Raw genomic sequence first — 15,579 nt, forward strand, 5'->3', positions numbered from 1 at the left:
CATACTTAACTTTCAGGTTCCCTTGTAATTTAAGGGCACCTATATACAGCTTATCTCCTTGTTCACTCATGTACTCATGGTTGTTTCTACCCGCTGTGTTACCGGTGTATGGGCGTCGGTGATTCGGTCTGATTGGGCAGGGGGATGCTATTATTATTATTATATTCTTTATTTGTATTATATTATTATTTAAACTGTAAGTATAGGTTTGTTAGATTTTGTATTTGGTATTTAATATGTTTTATATAATGTTAAAGTTTTTCTAAAAAAAAAAAAAAAATGTAACTAGGGACTCCTTTCATTTTATCCGTTTCCTCTCTGGGCGACTGAACCATATCCACCACATCAAGAGTTCCAGTTCTCGAGCTTTGGTAGACGAAGTCTCCCAAGGGGGGAGTATGTTCACGCAAGCTGTCTACTGTGGTCGGTCACTGGTGCGGATGTTTGCCACACTGTTGGCCCCTTTGATCGAGAAAGCAGACGTCGTTCGATCAGCTGGATCGAACGGCGTCTAGCCGACGCGTCTGCCAGCCGCCGTGCGCACGTTGTTGTTGTCGTTGGTCGTGTGTGTGTAAACGAACGTCGTTTTCAAAAACACGCTTTTATTACACGTGGTTTTCGGTGTTGTTTGCGTTTTTGTGTGTGTGCTCGTCGTCGCACCGTCGCTTCTGAAAGCTTTAAAAGTTCAAAACCACAAGTCTTGTCCAGCTCGGGTTTCAATCGTGACCAACTCCGGTCCAGTCAGTGTCGTCAACCAGCTCCGGTTCATGAACACCGGCAACGTCGACCAGTTCCGGTCCAGTCAATATCACCAGCCAGCTCCGGTCCAGTGATCAATATTAGCCAGCTCCGGTTCAAAACAGGTCTAGATCCCGTCCTTGTATCCCTCACGGTACCGTTCTTTAATATTATTATCAATGTGTATATATTTTATATTGTTCTTACGATTGTGGAATATGAAATTTGTATGGTCTTATAAACTGTGTTAAATATTTATTTATTTTATATATATTATTTGTACCCCTCACCTTTCCCTATCAGAGCACGAGTCATCGCCGTCCACAAGCCAATTAAGGTAAGTCCGACGGTGACGAAACAATACGTATATATCTCACTTTTATTCTTTGCAGTCTCGTGTACATTATTATTAATATATATTGTACAAAGAGCGACTGTGTACCTCCCCCCCCCCCGCTTCGCGCACAACTTTACCAATAAACGGCACGTCCGAAAACGTTTTTCGCGCGCGCCGCTGTTTTCCTTTTTTGTTAATAATAAAAACGACCGTCGCCGTCGTCGTCGTCGTCGTTGACTTTGTGTTCGCGCGCGCGCACACATACACACACTCACTCTCGCACATTGTGCATAGATATAATAAGTTTTCTTCCGTTGATTACCCATAGGTACGGCGCGCGGCTCTAGCGCCGAAGAACGGATTTCGACACGAGACAACGGGTCAATTCTTTACAATGTACCTATATATTTTATTAATATAAATTCGTACGCCTCTGCGCCCCCTCCCCTGCGCGCTCGCCACCGACAATTTTGCCGGCAAACTTTCGCGCGATCCCGAGTACGGGCGGGCGGGCTGGCGGGCGACATTGTTTCACTGTTACGCGCGCAGTCTGTCTTGCGGGTAATTTGACGTGAAATCGAACCGTCGTCGTCTGGGTTATGATATAAATATAATTATGTACGGCCGCGGAGCCATGATTTTTAAGAGGGGATTGTGCGACCAATAAAAAAACCTTATAAAAATTAAATTTGTATTGTGTGCACTTGAGATTACTTTTGTAGGTAGGTACTTATTATATATTGATATCGGATATTAATAGATATTATATAATATTAAATACATCCTACCGAAATGAATAACATTTTTGAAAATTGTGTATCATTACCTACATCTTAATAAGGTACCTACTTATAATATTTTATTGTTATCGTGCACAAGACCAATCTAAAGTTTTAATTCTTCTAAGAAATTAAAATACAGACGACGTAGCTATATCGTATGTATCATGACGATACAGTTATTATTGTATGTTATATCACCCATTATAAATTAGAAGTGTCTTTATATTATAATATTTTAATTCATTATAACTTATGTACGCAATCAAACCTGTCGGTACAAATTTAATATTATTTACAATAATTTACATCGAGGAAAACCTACATGTTTAGGACGAAAATCTCGCTCCAATACCGTGGCCTGGGGATTTTTTTTATTTATTTTATGGTTTTAATAGACATATCATAAATATTATTATTTTTCTATGCTAACGACCGTTAGGTTTAACGGCATTATTTTTTAAATGTGTTTATATTTAACTGTAAAATGAACAATTCATTTAATTGTGAATAATACCTAGTTTAATAAGTAAATCTTTAAGTGATAGGTAATTATACAATTTAATTTTGAGGTTCAACTTATTATGCAAATAAAACAAAAAATTAAGTATATATTAAATTAAATTAAGATTTCTCATTTCTTATTTTTCTTGTAAATAAAAAAAAAATAAAAATACCTTTCAAATGGTTTTTATTATTTTGTATTTTAAAAATTATAAATAGTTGGAATATATAAATATTGACAAAGACAAAAATAATATTTTATATATTTTTATTTTTAATTTGCATAAACGTAAATATTATTATGAATACTAATTTAACTTTTATAGTAGGTATAATTTTATTTTTTTTTAATTTATTTTTATTATTTAAATTAATATTAAACTAATTTGTACAGATTGAAATGTTTGCTGAATAATTTAACTTTTTATAGCACTTTTCGTTGGAACCAAAGAATAAGTTGTGAAGGTGTTCTAGAATTTTATTTTTTTGTAAGGTTTATTAATGTATATCTCTGCATTTTGTAAATACGTATGTATTTGATAGGTAGATGTAGGAATGTAAGAATGTAGGATAGTTTTAATAACTGTTAATTTCTTATAAAATATTAATTTTCCAGAATAAAATTAATTTTAAAAGTATTAAATAGAAAAAAAACATCATACATTTATATGAACTAATGTTTATTGTAGACTTGCTGTAGAAGTGTTGTGAACTAAACAAATTAACAAAGGCGTTTCTTCTAACAGTCATCCATCCGCACTATTTACTAGGTACGGTAAAATATAACTCGTATAAATAATTTCATTTTAAAATTTTTAAAAGAGATTTACTAACATTTAACCATTATTTATGACCAAATCTTTTAAAAAACATAAAAAACTAGAAACAATATAGTGTCCCTTGTATACATATTTTGTGTGCCGCGACACAGCATAGTATCACACTAATTAAACCACTAAGTGATATATATGAGTCTTTACAAAATTATAATGTAATTTAATAATCAAATATAATATAATTTGTACTTAAAATAAATTGATCTAATTATAATTTAATACAATTATATACCTATTGTATTATGTTCACCGTAAACGCCATATTATAAGAAAAGGTATGATAGTAAGAGATAGTAACTAATAAATGAATCTGTGTACGTTCTGAAATACCATAAAGCAATTTTCTCCATTAAATATGTATCGCAAAAAAAAAAAATTCCAATAAGTCTACAATATATAGTAGATTATGGTTATTAAATTGCGGTGAAACGGTAAATGGGTGGTAGGGGTAGGGCGGACGTTCAAGGAGAAAAGAAAAAGAGAACCCGTAGTCGAGCCGGAAAAGGAAAGGGTAGTTATACTTGGTTCTGTTTACTTTTTTCTCGAATGACTAGCGGTTTTCTATCGAATAAAAGATGAAGAAGTTTTAATAAACGAATGGTTTAAGGGTTTAACGGCAGCGAGTTGATGAAAAAAGAATACAAAATATATAGTCGTCGGGGAGGTTTCATTAAAGTTTACACGGCGAATAGTATATAGGCCCCTGGGTGCTGTGTACATAAACTCTCAGATTCAATAAGTACCCTTCGCCACTGCTACTGTCTGTCGGCCGCCACACGCGCGCACGCACACACACACACTCACACATACGCACCACAACAACTCACTCGCACAGGCTTTTCGGGCCATTTTATATTGCACTTGAGGTTTTGGCAAATGATTCGTCTTGATACGACTTATTCGCCCTTTCTTTCCTCTACCCTCGCTGTATATATACCACGGTTACCGAACCAGACACCGACAAACCAAACACCTCCGGGGCTTTAGACGGATCGGCAAAACTTTATTAGATCTATATTTGCTACGTCGTCATTTCCCCTCACGCCTGTTTTTGTCCACAAAATAACCATTCAACCCACAGATTATCGTTCGTTTTGTGTCAATTATGTTTTGTTTTTATTTATTTTGCCTCTTACTTTTTTCTTTTATCGAATGTAACCACGAAGTGTTACTCCACGCGTGATTAGCGACACTATCAAATCAACAGATTTATATATGATGATAGAAAGTTGATCGTATAAATACTAAACAATAAACATGTTAACTGATAACTGATAACTGGTAACACACGTACATTATTATTTGGATAATAAGCTAAATATTATGAAATTATAAATATGATGAAATAAAATATTATAAAAAACTATATTCTGAGTTATGACTGTTTAGATTGTTAGTAAGTACGATCAAATTAAAGATTTTAAGTAAAATAAAGAATGTATATGTTTACATAAATATTCAAGTGTCTATATTTATTTTTATTTCATTATTATTTTATATAAGTCATTTAAAAAGGTGTCTATTTTCTTATTCAAACATTCAAGATTCAACTATATAAGATGTACCTTACTTCGTTACTTACAGTTATTATTACAGTATAACATACTAATATTCGAATAATCATACCTATTAATAATTATAAGACATATATAATTAAAAAAAAAATGTCAGTATGATAAATAAAAAATAATATTTAGATTTTGTGGTTTACTAACCAAATTGGTCAAATATAACTGTTTTGATTGTATTGCTTATTTTATATGAGGGCCAATACACATTATTATTTTTTTGGCTGACAATTGTTAAAATACAATTATTAATTTTTATTGAAATAAAATTGTTTTTGTGTCAAAAATTATTGAGGCGAAAAATTAAAACCATATATTATAATAGTAGTATATCATATTTATTTGATAATGTATGTCACCTGGTAAAATTCGATTATTATTTTTTTTATTCTGTATGTTCAGGATTTAATCATGCGTGGAATTTGACAATTAAAGGAAAATTGTACAAGTACTCGACTTGTAGGTACTTAAAAAACTACAAACATCATGACCCTTTGAACGCGATATTTAACAGCAGATGGCAGTTGGACATTTCAAAAATTTAACCCTTTGTCCCCTTCATTGAACTATAATTAATAAAGTGGTACACGTTTTATAGACATAACCCATATTATACAATATTAAAAACAATAACAATTTTTTTTTCTATTAAAACCCGTTTACGAGATATTATGTATCGGTATATTAATTTATTATAAAATGTAATTAACAATTTACAAAATATAAATTAATTCTTGTAAGTAATATTACAGTTTTAGTGAAGTTTTTATAAATCGCTAATTTTACTCTAAACATTTAAAACTTAACAAATCATAATATAATTAATGCTTTTGCTACATATTTTTAGTGGAAAATTTTGCATGTGGGTACCTGCCATAGTATTCAAACTTCAAAGGCATAAGCATAGGTTTTCTTGTAGAATTTAGATGTTATTATTTTTTTTAACATTGTAATCAATAACCAGGCAACCAGCATAATATTTTACCTGCTGTAGATTATAACTTTCAATCGTCGGTATAATAACTAATAAGTAATTAAGTACTAATATCACACAATTTGTACTTTGCTTATGTTTAACTGCACATCAGTACCGTTCATTTTCTTAGAACATCAATTTATTTATAAGTTTTAATAAAAATGTTTAGAAAATAAACCTAATTATAATGTATATTGTTTATGATTTTTTTTTTCAATCTCAAGATAGTTTATTTTATTTTATATCTTCTTAATATTATGTGTAGATATACCTTTACTGAAAACCTGAGTTATATTTAATTATTATTTTTACATTGTGATCCACTGTTATTTTAGATTGTATAAATATTTTAATTTAAAATTTTTATTAGAGTTAATAATTTAAAAGAATAGATGTTAAAAATTATTTTATAATTTTAAAACTTTTGTTACGAATAACCCCTTTCCACTAAACTATAAGCATAATCTATTATTTTTAGTTACACATCAGTGACATATTATTTATAGATCAATATTTCCAGATAACTTTTTATTTAGCAAGACAGTGTTATGAAAGAATTAAAATTATTATGTACCTTTTATGAAAACTAATAAAGCTAAAGTAAATCTTCTACTTATTATATTTTCTCTATTAGTATAGAATATAAATATATATAATTATAATATTGTGAGCTTTATTAAAAACAATTCATTATATTTACATATTATCTAAATTACTACATCAGGCTCATTATCGTTTTTTTTTTGACAAAATACAATTTAACTAGAATTTAACGATATGGTTTAAATAATGTATAAGTAGGTAATACCCAGGTATTAAACTGTTATTTAAAATTAATATTTTTTTTATACTCAAGTTTTTATATGCCAGGTCACTTTTTATTGTCATACATACTTCAACAGATACATGTTAATTATGTTAAACAAAATAATGGATGTATTATGTAGATTTCAGGTTTTAATCGAAAGATACACGTTTGATCTGAATACAATATCACCGAATTTAATTTATTAAAAAAATAACAATTGAATTTTAGAAAATTTTTCAAGAAATTTACCAATATGAATTTTTATTTTAAAATAGAACGACAAACGTTAACGTAAGGTATACCACACACGTAAGTAAAGACACTGCAATGATGAATATGATGCTTGATTAACTATACTATATATACAAATGGCATGTATTTACTGAAGTTCGGTATTACCGCGATTTTTTTAAACGCATAGAAAACCAATAACTACATCTGTCTTGCTGCCGTAGTAGGGTTCGAGGATTTCAATTTAAATCGGATTCCATGACATCAAAACGTTGCCATCTCTCACACATAAGCACTGCCAGTTCTGGCTTATTAAAATACAGTTTCCATTCAGTGTAATATAAAAACTTGGGCTTAGGAATTTTATTTGCTTAGCACGAAATGTTTTAATAAAACGATTTTAGCGTCTGTAACGGTTTACTGTTTACTCGTCGACACGACGAAAACCTACAAGACGAATAACATAATAATAACGAATCTATATAAGTATTAAAGTATATAACTTATTGGTGACTGTGGTTACTAGTCACGTGTGTATATATTTAATAAATCCGAAAAATGTTTTCCATGTACTTTTTGATGAGTTATTTCTGTTGGTCCCCTTATGAAATTTCCATTGAATATTATACCATAGTTAATGCTATTTCAGCTTTTCTACTACGTAATGATGTATTTTAGCTATTTTAAATTGAAATTCAATATCATTTATATCATCCTATTGTTACATTTAAAATCAATTTGAGCTGTATCCATCTGAGATTTGATTCATTTTTAAAATTTAATTGAGTGACGAATAGGTATAGTACTTGTACCTATATGGCTGTATATAATTACAATTTATTATATGTGTTTTTTTTCCGAAAACACACCGTTTTATAGCAGTAAAAAATGTTAAAATTTAAATTTTTAAGATTAGTTTCTAGTAGAAATTTAGATTTATTTATTACATTTATTGTACTTCTTTTTCTATAATTTTCAATTCTATTTAAAATAACAGAAAAAATCTAAAAACAAAAAATTACAAAACGACTGAAATATTTCTGCAATTCAAGTTTTGGTCAAAATTGACTTTATTTCTTGTATAGTTTTTATTTTTAAATTAATAAACTTTTATAAATATTTAAAATTTGTACCTAGGTAGTAGGTACTACATATTTATATTGCCATTTTCTAAACATGATCTCTATAGTGTTTTTAAAATATTTTGGTTTTTTGTGCTATTCACATACATTTATAATTGTTAATAATATTTATAATGTTGTGTCAAAAAGCTTCGACATTTATGAAATGTCCATCATAATTTTTTCATAATGAAATTAAAATATACCAAAAATATGTAGTCATCGCAATTTGTAAATTATTTTGTACCTAAATAACTAAACCTTGAAAATATAATTCCTATTGACAAATTTTAATATCACTAATCTATTCGTACCATAATAATATGGTACCTGCGTCAGTTTGAACTAATAAATATGAGTTAATAATATAACATTAATATTTGACATAATTTTACTATAATTAATAATATTTTATAGTATTAAAATAAGTATTTTTATAAGCAACAATACGTAGTAGCATATAATGTATAATATTATATAAGTACTAATTAAGTAGGTACTATTACGCACTACAATTATCCGTGGTTTTCGTCCTATAAATAAAAATAAATTTAATATGTTTCTCTAACCACGAACAACAGCACAGCAGCAGCACTGTCTAGCTAGCTGCTTATTCATTGTTTTTTATCCCTGGGTTGTTTGATGCAAGGGTGTAGGGTTCGATGGAAGTTTATGTTGGACGAGTTTGACGGAGATGTTTAAAATAACAGTTTACATAATAATAATAATAATATCACATAATATATATTATTATTAAAATAATGGCCAGATGTATGTATAGGTATACGTTTATTATGTATATTTTATAATGCGCGATACTACAGATAAGCCGCTGGCACACCGACACCGCCAATTCCTCCTCGTCCTCGACCAGTCCTGTGATGACCGGTGAGACTCTTTTGTGCCGCGTACAATAATAATTGCAATCGTCGAGCAGAGGAGTCTCTGTAGGCAAATGACATGTCTGCGGCTGAAAGACCGCCTCTGCGGGTCTCCTCTTTCGCCCTTTCACCGATTATAGATATGGCTCCGTTATTCTCTCTCACTTATTCGTTCACCCTACCTCTCTCTCGCACACACACACACACACAGACACACACAACGATTAAATAAACCGCTGAGCCAGAGAACGGATATTGCCAGTGATGAGCTAATGAAGGGAGTATAATATTATCGAATGAACCGCACAGCGTGCGGCGCGTATATCCGACCGGGCACACCACCGCCGCCGTCTTCGGATAATAATTAGCAAAAGTCACAGTACCTACGCGCGCCGTTCGTCTGCTGCAAATTGTTACTGCTGCAACTGATGGATACTCGATATGCCACCCTCCGCCTCGACCGTCAAATAAATAAATATAGGCAGGCCACGACGGTCTCGGCCGTTGTATAGAGGTACTTACAATAGATGTCTTCCGCGAACGCCATCACACGCACGCGCGTACGCACAATAACCAACATTATAATATGTATTCATCATATTGTTCGATTTAGCGATCGGGGGCAAAAAGAGAAAAACATCATTATAATAACAACTAGCAGAGTCGTTTAGGATTTTTTTCATTCTTCGAATCTGTATTGTGAAAAACAACTCTTCTATTTTTCAAAATTTTTGATGAAAGTATATTATATACTATGTAGGTACCTAAATATATTATGTCGCACAGTATAATCCTTGCCTCGTGTACATACTATGCATTTTATATTTTTATCGCGATAAGTGATTTTAGTGACTATATTAGGTATATTGTAATAACTCTAATGAGTGCAGGTAACCTATACAGAGATAAAATGTAGGTACCTATATAATATATTATGTATTATAGTAACATATTATAAGTACATAGCGTACATTGTCATAAAAATAGATAATATACAAATTTACAATATATTAAAGTATATACCTACCTATTCTACGGCCGATAATGGTTCTTAAGTGTTTTTAATACATAATTTTATGATAATATTTATCAATTTCATAACGATGTAGAATTGTATTATGCCATTTTGTTAATCATATATGATCGTGTAACTTATAAGTTATAAACAGTCGTTTTCCATCTCATATAATAAAATTAAATATATAGATTATTGTTATTTATTTATAATAATTTGAAAAACTAATTTAATAGAATAATCATATAAATTTTATTTGCTGTAATACAGATAACTATGAAATCATCAATATATGTTTATAATAATATCTTACTAGTTACTGTTAAACACGATTAAAGTATTAGCGATATACTTAATAACCATAGCATAAAGGGTTAATATAGTAAATAATAATAGTATAAAATATTATACATAAAATATACAAAATCTTATAAATTTTTTTTTTTAAAATAAAGAATTATTTATGTGTGTGTTTCTCCGAGTTCTATGGGTGCTTTATGATCCCTTGGCCCTTGCCACAACACTTGATCTATCTTTGTGGTATTAATCCTCATTAATTTGTTAATGAGATGTTAATTAGACATATTAAGAAAAACCTGAAAACAATTATTAAAAATTTATTATTTAATTGTTAGTACCTTTAGTAATAGTTGTAGGTAATATGCGTATTGCGTATACTGTATACCTACTACATGTATAAATTAAACTTTCGAAACAAAATAAAATTAAAACAATATAAGAACATACTTTAAATTGTAAGAGAATAATATGTCCTACACTTAACTTGTAATAATTAAAAATAATATGTTTTAATTACTTAAGTCGTTAGGATATTAAACACATTTAGCGAAATTTAATCCTTGTTTTTGTAATTATAATTTTATTTTATTTTCATGAAATAATAAAAGTACCTAGTGTTTTCTTACTTACTCTAAATGATTTTAGTAAGCTAATTTGTTTGCTCAGCAAAGTAAAATAAGATAAAATATAACGGCATACCTAATGAAAATAAAGTCTAGCTTTGATCAAATCAACTGATTTAACTTTTGTTTTGAATTCAAACTATATTTACAAATCATCATCAAAAACGATTTTGAATTGAGTTTGACCAAAAAGGGAAACCCAAATTGGGTTTATCGATATTTTATCAGATGTACAAATTGTGATGCGTAATACTATGGGGAGTATTAATGCTACAATGTCAGTATAATATTTTACCTGAAATTTGAAACTGTTACAGCACAATTTTTAAAAATCAGGCCAAACAAGTTGAGACCCATTGGAAAAAAATCACATTGAAGAATTCCGAACTCATTTAGACTAGTTGTACGCAAAAATTGCCGTTTTCTATTTATAGAATAGTTAATTTAATATATTTATAGCCTTATAGGTACCTATACATAAATTAAAAGTACCTAATTCTTATTATCAAACAAGTAACAACATATTGTTAGTTACTACACTAATTTTTAAATGCTTTATGAAAAACTAAAAAACATACTCCGATTTATTGCGATTGATTATTGCTATTCTACAGCCCTACAAGTCACAGGGTCACGTTGATTGAAAAGCAATACAAAAATTAAGTATATTAACCGATCACAATCAGTATGTTTGATTAGATAGGTTTGCATTAAATAATTTACTTGTCGAATGTGGTAACTGGTAAAAACAAACCAACGTCTAATGTTTACACCGCTTAAAAAATATTATAAGAGTAGCGATTATACGAGGGTCGAGGATTATTACTAGGGGGTACCAGGATACCTATATATGGCTATAAATACAAAGAAAACACATAAAACCATCGAACGAGCCTTACAGGACAAAGTAATAGATGTATTTATTACTTGAATACCTATTACCTACACCATAGAAGTCACAATAGTCACATATTATACTATAATTTTTATAAAAAAAACAACAAATTTACCAACAATTATGTTTTTGTATTTTTTTTTTTATTATACCTTATTACCTACCTAGGTACTTATATGTACTTTAAATGAAAAAACATGTTCCCAAAAGCTAAATATTTTGGAGAAAATGAGTGTTTACTTTTAAAAGAATCGCCCTGTATTATAATATACTTATATGAGCTAATAATGTGCGAACATGCATTGACGCATCACTGAAATTATACTTAGCGCCACAGCAGTGATTCGGGCAAATGGCACACATGTAGGAAGCCTGTGAGGACTTGGTAAAAATTTCACACATCAATAGCTATCAATAGATGGTTTTATAGGGTTTTAAACTTATAAAAAGGACTATATATATATTTATATATGGGGAAAGGGCAAGTACCCTTTATTTCCATCATATAAGATGTGTGGAGTACGACAATTTGCTACCGACAATAAAAATCGTTTAGGTAATAATCAGCATCCACTATACTCAAAATAACGCGTGAAACACGTCTTTACTCTTTAATGTCGATATCGACATTAAAAAATATTTGATTTTTCTCTTTATTTTTTTTGTCCATTTATCGTTAAAAAAAAAAATAACATTTCTGATAAATTTAAACAATGGCTTGTTCATTCCCTTTTTCTTGCACAACAAATATTTAATAAGTTTTATTTTTTTACAGTTGAACTCAATTAAACATTAATTTAATATGATAAAGTAACTAATTTTTCAATATTCAATTCCGTTTTTCATTAATTGTTCTGAGGAGATTATTGCATTGTTAAACAAATCTGTTCAAGCATCATTTTGTAACTAAATTACAATAATGAATTGTTTGTTGTTTATACAAAAGAACTAGGTAGGTATTTTTATTTTAAAAGTAGATTTTTAAATTTTAATGAACCTTACTTAGTGTCTTTTTTATAATTAAAGTACTTAAAGCAGAGAAATATGTCAAAAATATTAATTAAGAAATTATATAAAAAGTGGGTTTTGTTTAATTAAATAATATCAATTGTCATTCCATAGAAATACACTACCTACCTACAAAAATAGTAGGTACCTACTACCAATTATATATGTAAGCATTACATAGAAATAAAAACTTTTTGAGATTAAAATTAAAATTTCTTAAAACAACTTTATATATTTTCTGAAAAAAGACTAGCCCTATCATTTAAATCTTTAGAATAGTAAAACTATGTGTAATTTATTTATTTCGTCTAAGTTCAAGCAATACAATAGGTACAGGTATTTAGAATATTATATGTATTCGATAAAATATTCTCAAGTGATCATTGGCCCAAAAAGCCTTGACCATGATTATATTGATAAAAAAGGAGATGTTATATTATAGTTATAAGTTTTATTATTTTTTTTTACCATTATAATTTACATATGTGGTTCTTATTGGTGTGTTGCCTAGTCGCTGACACTTTGTTTAGGTTTTAATGTTATTTATAATAATTTTCGGTGTTCATGATTTAGGTGTTTTGCCACTGACTTGGATTTTGGTTAGTATCACAGTGAAAAAGTTAAAAATCGCTGATTTACAAGTACCTTTATTATTTGAATGTTAAAACTACTGTAGACTAAAGAACTATGTATTTGAAGTTTGAATTGAATCCTAAATATATATAAATTAAAAAAGTTTGATATAATTACTTACTAGTTACTTTAATTGTAAAAAATATTTTTAGTCCTCAGTTTGAATGATGTTTTTCTTGTATCAATTACATACTTCAGTTGGATTGAACGGACAGCTGATGTGTTATTATTAGACCCTATACTATATATATTGTGCATTTTTTATCACAATATTATGGAAATAATTATAAGAATTATTTTAATCAGGTAAAAAAATACTTTTTTACTTATTCAGGACATTTAATATACAAATAAAAACTAGATAAATTATATATCTATTGTCATATTAATATAAAAAAAAGGACAATAATTAAAAAGATTGGTATCTAATATCTTTGCGATCTTGCACTACACTTTTGACTTCATTGACTAGTTATTATTAAGATTTATTGGAACATTTATGATTACTTTTTATAAATTGTAGGTTTGGTATAATAAAAATGATGTTTTATATTATACCTAAATGTATACAGTACCCACAACCATTGGTTAATTACATATTTTGCTATACATAGTAAAATCTATAATATAAGTGTACAATATGTTGTATAATTAATACAACTAAAATTATTACCTGAAAATTAATAAATAAAATAAAGCTTTTATTGAAAATGAAGGAATACCAAATTAATTATAGTTACTTAATATTTATTACAAAAACTTATTAATATGAGAATACAAATAACATTATTTATAAAATATATTATACTCCTTTTCTTTTTTGTGTACTTATATACAGTACATTGTTGCCACGAATAAAAGAGTCTCCAAATTTGTTTTTAAGTTCTCCATTTATATACTCTTCTGTTTGTTCGAGAGCAATATTCATGTAACCATCTATGCAAGCCATTACACCTAATAAATGACATTAATGTACATAATATTATTATATATAATTATTTATTATTAGTTTATACCAGTCACTCGGTATTTAAAAGCAAATATAACAATTAAAAAAATTGAATATCCACCCATCTATAAATGTGGGTAAAGATAATATTATAATATTATTTCTATACCGTAAGTGCCCACATGTTTTAACATTATGTCTTTTATACCTACTAATGGTGTAATTCATTTAGATACTTAACTTTTCAAAAATAAAAAATAAACTGTGACATGTAGGTACTATAGATACAGAATTTGGTACCATAAGCACAATAAATTATTTAAAATATTTTAGTTCATACAACTATGGTTGAAATAAAATATATTTATAACATTGAGTGTTTTTTTATTCATATCAAACATTTGAATGTTAATGTTTTGAAAATATTGCAGTATAAAATAGTTTAAGTTATAGTCTCGTAGCTTTTAGGTACCTATAGTAATCTAAATGCAATATATTCATAACCGAATACCCATTTTAAAGATTGCCTCATCAAACGACCTGAAATGTCGATGCAAAACAGATGTATATATTTAAAAATAAATTAAAAAGCTGTGAAAAACAATACCTCTGTAATCAACTCCACTATTCAATTTCACAACAACCGGGCGACCATGAATTTGTTGTATAAACTGTGTTAATGCTTCTTTGCGACTCATTTTGGTTATAAAGAAATTTTAATTAGTAACTTACTATTTAATAAATATTGAATCTGAAATACAAAAACAATTTGGGAAAAACGCCGACAACTTACTTTAGTTTGCGAATCGTACACAAATAATAAATATCCGTTATCTATTATCAGTTAATTTTGTATCAAACACACAAAACAGTGCTGGCAACACTGCAGTATTAAACATCATAATAATAATATTGTAAATGTTACAATAATAGATTTATAATGTCTGATTTTGAATTTCATAACATTTTCAAATCTACAGTCCGACCTACGAACATTTGAAAATACCATGATATATCTAACCAGTTACCACTTACCACTAACTTATATTATGTCAGCTAGCTTAAAATAATTCAAAGTCCTATATTATGCGCGATGTGTGCACTTGTCTAGGTACTTATTATACGTAAATATATACATTTTAATTTTTAGGTATTAAGGTGGTCTCCCCAGTTGGCCACACCTATTTTCTTTCATTCCTTTAAACTTTCATTGAATGACTTTCACTAGCCCCGCTCCTGATATCTAGTTTACAAAAACTTCGCGATTTAAGGTTGTACCCGTCTTATATTCAACTGATCTGTGGTTCAAAAACTTTACTAAAATATATCACGTAAGTAAATCAATTTATGTTCACATAATAGGTATATCTATGCTGT

At 28.8% G+C, this 15,579-nt stretch overlaps 1 protein-coding gene across 1 annotated transcript; it reads right to left on the bottom strand.

Moving 5' to 3' along the window:
* Positions 1-13,979: 13,979 nt before the first annotated feature.
* Positions 13,980-15,033, bottom strand: LOC114131087 (U6 snRNA-associated Sm-like protein LSm6). Its single transcript, XM_027996230.2, has 2 exons — positions 14,810-15,033; positions 13,980-14,207 (listed from the first exon to the last, which is right to left on the bottom strand). Exons 1-2 carry the CDS (start codon positions 14,898-14,900, stop codon positions 14,056-14,058), a joined length of 243 nt encoding a protein of 80 aa, XP_027852031.1. The 5' UTR covers positions 14,901-15,033; the 3' UTR covers positions 13,980-14,055.
* Positions 15,034-15,579: the final 546 nt, after the last annotated feature.

Source organism: Aphis gossypii, chromosome 3 (genome assembly GCF_020184175.1).
Source record: "Aphis gossypii isolate Hap1 chromosome 3, ASM2018417v2, whole genome shotgun sequence".
NCBI lineage: Eukaryota > Metazoa > Arthropoda > Insecta > Hemiptera > Aphididae > Aphis > Aphis gossypii.